Below are 5,700 nucleotides of genomic sequence, written 5' to 3' on the forward strand. Positions count from 1 at the left end.
ATCTTTAAAAACAACAAAAAAAAAACACTATTAAACATAAGTAAATGCCATTCTTGAGAAAATTGCTCAAACCTTCTCAAAAGCTTTTGTAAGCCATTTCAATTTTAGAGAATTCTATATGGTGCCAGAAAGAAGCAATTCCTTCCTGCCAAACAGTAAAAGTAGATCAGACTCTTTCATGCTGGGAGCAGGTCATCCTATCCCTCATCAATGAGAATGTCATCCTTTTCAGGCACAAGAGCATCCCAAACACCATCTCTTTTCCTTTTCTCTGGGAATTATATTAACAGTGAGTCCCTCAAAAGCCTATTTCAAGCCTTAATATGCCTAACCTAACAAAAGTACTGACCCCCAAATTTTACAGATTTTAGAAAATTAGTACTGTACATAAACCTTGTAACTCTTCCAGGGGGGTTCAAGGCAAGCATCTGGAAACCAAACATTCTAATGTTTCTCAGCAAAACTGACAGTCACACTCGAGGAGAAAAAGCTTCCTGCCAGTCAGATCAGTCCAAACTGTGTGATTTACCTGAGCCCTACTTCTGACCTCTAGCTACAGAGTAAGCCTAATACTGTTTTCAAATGTCTTAAGCAGCAGGAGGGTGTGCAGGGAGTGGGGGGGAGGGCGGGGGGATCAGGCCCACAGGCCACATAAGGCCTGCAAAAATCATTTGGTCTGGCCCTGCCAAGGCAACTGCAGGCGGGACTTGAAATTCAATAAATCTAGGAGCTTTTTCCATAGCAACATAAATTTATATTAAGTGAATTAGATTAAGCAAATGATGTTATAAATATCCAAATGGACTTTGGCAGAAAAAAGGTTTCCCACTCCTGGTCTAAAGAAAAGACAACAACCATGTCTCTACCCCCAAACCTCCTTTTCGTCAAATGCCCATCTGTAGTCCAACTGGAATGAAGATGGAATTGAGACAGACCCCACTTCAGGTTGGCAGGAGTTGCTCTCATGGGACAAGGCAGTGTTGTTTTCTTTCCTCCTCCCTGCTCCCAAGAGCATCCTAAACACCATCTCTTTTCCTTTTCTCTGGGAATTATATTAACAGTGAGTCCCTCAAAAGCCTATTTCAATCCTTAATATGCCTAACCTAACAAAAACGCTGACCCCCAAAGATTTCCCTCTGTCTGACTTCAGTTCCTTTTTTAACATCTATTTTAATTCATTTATAACATGTACTTACAGTGGAGTAAAATAAATATACATATTAATTCAAATTACTAATGTCCTGGACATATTTTTTTAAATATATTTTTATTGATTTCAGAGAGGAAGGGAGAGGGATATAGAAACATCAAGGATGAGAGAGAATCATTGATTGGCTGCCTCCTGTTTGCCCCATACTGGGGATTGAGCCTGCTACGGGGATCAAGCCTGCAATGCAGGCATGTGCCCTGACTGGGAAATTGAATCCTGACCTTCTGGTTCATAGGTTGATGCTCACTGAGACACACTGGCCAAGCTGGCCATATTTTTACTTCAGAATTTTTGAAATGAGAACATCAGCTCTTATTTATTGATCTTTATTAATTAAAGGAGGGCTGAAATTTCCTCATAAAACTGACGGCTCTAAAGACAAAAATAAAGTTTCCATTTTTTAAATCAGCTTCAACAAGTACATGTAAAGCAAGATGTAAAGCCAATAATTAAAAGATAATTCAGATTGCATGATGGTGGTGCTCCTCCTAAAGGAATTTGATGTGGCAGGAACACCCTTTAGACCACAGAAGAGCAAGGGGAACAGAAAAAAAAAAACTGACAAACAAGAACCAGATGGAAAGCAGAAGTCAGGGCTCATCAGAAATTTATCTTTATTCAGATTACAATTCTTCAGAGCATCGAAGCTGTTTAAATTTGGTTAAAAGCATGCTTAAATCGAATATATATAAAATATGACTGTTTATATTTCTTTTGACTGGAAAGCAGAAAATACCATGTAATATCTCACCATATTTACTAATTTTATTCTGATGTAAAATCTTCTACATGAAAAAAAATCGTTTTAAAAGTGAATAAAATAATTTCCAAGTTACCAACCCTGCTTGCTCGTTTGAGTTCTGTGATATTGCCTTCTTTGCAGTACATGCTCCTCTGTTGGCCTTTGGCTTACATGAGGCTGTGAGCTACAACCCGTCGCAGTCCGTTTCAGAGTCCTCACTCCAGTGTGCATCTCGTTTCTCTGCCACAAGTTTGATGAATTGAGCGTGACTAGCATAAAGCTTGAGTTTATCACTGATGTCCACCCACTTCACTTTTCCAGCATCATCTCCAGCTTCGAGGGTGAGGTTATCCATTATCTCACCTGGTTACCAAAGAAAAAACATCACCAAGAAAAAGTAATTCATTTATTCATTTCTTTTTCAGCATAACTGTATCTTCAAGTATTCTTACTAAAAATAAGTAAACAATCATCGTCTTAGGTGGCCAAGTGAATTAAAAACTAGGATATTCCAAATTTTCCAAATGCCCAAATTTTAACCAAGTTTCTAAATTTTAAGTGGAGGTATCAGTAAGAAAGCTTTTCTCTTTAGAAAGTAAGAATATTATCATAAAATTCATATTAAATAAGCATGAAACCATGTATCAAAATAAATTCCAGAGCAATTAGGGATTTAAATGTAAAAAAAAAAAATTACTGGTAAATTTTCTAAGTATGACACCAAATAAAAAACCATAAAAGAAAATATTTATCAATTACATTAATAAATTAAAAATAAGTGCTCTCACCTGGAGGTTTCCTCCACTTTGCTTCCTCCCAATCCCTAATCTATAACCAACATATTTCACGTAACCCACTTACAACTCCTCTTTTGATAGTAATGTATGAAACAGTGCAAAACTGCCATTTTTCCAGAGCATTTTTTCAACCCGCCAAGACTTTACTTCCTGGCAATTGTTGTCAGTTTGGCTCAGATAAACTCACAAAAATTCTCCACAGGTCTGAATTATGTTTATGTTGAAACACGCTTGTTATAAAATTATTTCAAACAGTAAGACAGATATAAATCACATTTATTTTATCCTAGCCATACTTCCTACCCAAATCTCCAGTTGCTTTTGTTTTTTATTTTATACAAATGAACTCACACTATATAATTTAATAACTTTAAGGCACATAATTTTAGTCCATAAATTCAATCTTAATTTTATATACTACCAATGGATTAAAGAAAATACTTTTAAGGCTTTCTTTTTTGTTGTTGTTGCTAATCCTCACCTGAGGATATTTTTCTATTGACTTATCTTTTGTAGAGAAAGTGGAAAGGAGGGGGAGAGACAAAGCGAGTGAAGCATCAATGTGAGAAAGACAGATTGATTGGTTGCCTCCCACACCAGGGCTGGGGATAGAGCCTGCAACCAAGGTATGTGCCCTTGACCGGAATCAAACCCGGGACCCTTCAGTTCACAGGCTGATGCTCTATCTACTGAGCCAAAACAGCTGGGGCAAGGCTTTTTTCTATGTATTCTTTTAATATCAACAATTTTAAATATAATCCCATACTTAGTAGTTGACTGGTTTAAGTTATTAAAATAGTCCAGATTTAATTATGCCCTAGAAGGCTGCTAGACTTAGACTGATCCTCTAACTCAGTCAGTTTAATAAACATAGGTAAAATTACCTGTTTCATCATGGTAGTTCACAGCTTCTGTCTCCATCCATGCATTATCAGTGTTCCGAGGATCGTCAACATATCCCTTATATATCTATTTTTAAGAGGAGGCAGACAAAAAAAAGTGTAAGGTGAAACAGGAATTCGTAGAGCAAAGTGTGTTAACTGTCGTTAAAATCAGCAATGTAAATATCTTGTTCCAAAGAAATATGCATATAATTAACACTAGAGGCGGAGTGCACAAAATTCGTGCACGGGAGGGAGTGTCCCTCAGCCCGGCCTGCACGCTCTCCAATCTGGGATCCCTTGGGGAACATCCCTCTCACAATCCAGGACTGCTGGCTCCTAACCACTCACCTGCCTGCCTGCCTGATCACCCCTAAGTGCTCCCCTGCAAGGCCTGATTGACATCTAACTGCTCCCCTGATGGCCCGATCGCTCCCAACTGCCCTCCCCTGCCGGCCTGGTCGCCCCCAACTGCCCTCCCTGCTGACCTGATCTCGCCCCCAATTGCCCTCCCTGCCAGCTTGATCACCTCCAACTGCCCTCCCCTGCTGGCCAGGTCGCCCCCAACTACCCTCCCCTGCAGGCCTGGTCGCCCCCAACTGCCCTCCCTGCCGACCTGATCTCGCCCCCAACTGCCCTCCCCTGCTGGCCTGTTCGTCCTCAACTGCCCTCCCCTGTTGGCCTGACTGCCCACAACTGCCTTTCCCTGTCGGCCATCTTGTGATGGCCATCTTTGTGGAAGCCATATTGTGACAGCAATCTTGTGATGACGTGAAGGCATCACACGAGGGCGCGAGGACCACCTAGGCTTTTATTAGTATAGATAACTGTTCACTTAGAGTAGTTAAGATGGTAAATTATATGTTTTTTACCACAATAAAAAAATATATAAATACCATAACACCTTTAATATAGCATTCCTTATGCTTATTTTAAATTTCCCAAAGAACAATATTCTCAAGAACCTTTGAGGCAGCTTTAAATTTCACAAAACCCTCAACACTTCAGATTCTAACTTCAGAATTTAGTAACAATAATATTTGGGCCGTATGGTTTTTTTAAAAGTCTTTATAATTTTAGTATCTGTTAAAAGAGATATATAAGTAAAGTTAGTAAAGACTAATATTTAAACTATTAATACATGAAAAGATTTGGATCTAGCTATCTAACACAAATGTGAACTGGATGATACAGATAAATAATTAAGAAATTCTAATTCTAAAAAGAAAACAAAGCAATAAAAAAAGCCAACAAAAGAAAGAAAATCAATCCTTTTCCTTATTATTAGTGTACATATACCTTATAAGGTGATTTTTAAATTTTTACAAAGGATATATAGACAAAACAGACATGAGATTTAAATGGTTATAAACCAGAGAAACCCTGAGTAACATAATTTCAAATGTAAATGTCCTTTCAAAAGAGCTGAATTCATGCAAAAAAAAAAAAATGAATGTTTTCTGTTGGATGGGTGAGCTCAGTATTACATTAGCTCACACCTAGCCTGAACCAAAAACTAAGAGAAAAAAATGTATTATAATAAACTAGAGGCCCACTGCACAAAATTCATGCATGGGTAGGGTCCCTAGGCCTGGCCGGTGATCAGGGCCAATTGGGGCCTTCTGGCCGCCGGCTGGGGCCTTTCTTCCCCGGCTGCCGGCTGGGGCCTTCCTTCATTCTGCGTCGCCCCCTGGTGATCAGCGCACATCATAGCAAGCAATCGAACTCCCAGTATCCCGGTTGAACTCCCGCGGGGGCACTCTGCATATTAGCCTTTTATATATATAGACTAGAGGCCCGGTGCACAAAAATTTGTGCACTCGGGGGTCCCTCAGCCCAGCCTGTGCCCTCTCGCAGTCTGGGACCCCTCGGGGGATGTCCACCTGCTGGCTTAGGCCTGCTCCCCGGGGGATTGTGCCTAAGCTGGCAGTGATACATCCCTTGGGGGATGTCCACTTGCCAGCGGGCCGAAGCTGCAGTTGAACATCCACAGAGCTGCTGAGGAGGCAGGAGAGGCTCCCACCATCGCCGCTGTGATGCCGTCAGCCTGGCTTGTGGCTGAGCAGAGCT

The 5,700-nt window shown here is 40.3% G+C and overlaps 1 protein-coding gene across 2 annotated transcripts in view; it reads right to left on the bottom strand.

Annotated features, from left to right (window-relative positions):
* Positions 1-1,800: 1,800 nt before the first annotated feature.
* The window catches only part of NUDT9 (nudix (nucleoside diphosphate linked moiety X)-type motif 9), a 28,411-nt gene continuing 24,511 nt past the window's right edge, over positions 1,801-5,700 (bottom strand). For both annotated transcript variants that reach the window (XM_005874083.2, XM_005874081.2), the window contains exons 7-8: positions 3,634-3,718; positions 1,801-2,315 (exon numbers count right to left, since the gene is read on the bottom strand). In XM_005874083.2, coding sequence (XP_005874145.1) covers positions 2,137-2,315; positions 3,634-3,718 — 264 coding nt within the window. In that variant the 3' untranslated portion in view covers positions 1,801-2,136. The remainder of the gene's footprint in view (positions 2,316-3,633; positions 3,719-5,700) is intronic.

This window comes from Myotis brandtii, unplaced genomic scaffold (assembly GCF_000412655.1).
Source record: "Myotis brandtii unplaced genomic scaffold, ASM41265v1 scaffold424, whole genome shotgun sequence".
NCBI classification, from domain to species: domain Eukaryota; kingdom Metazoa; phylum Chordata; class Mammalia; order Chiroptera; family Vespertilionidae; genus Myotis; species Myotis brandtii.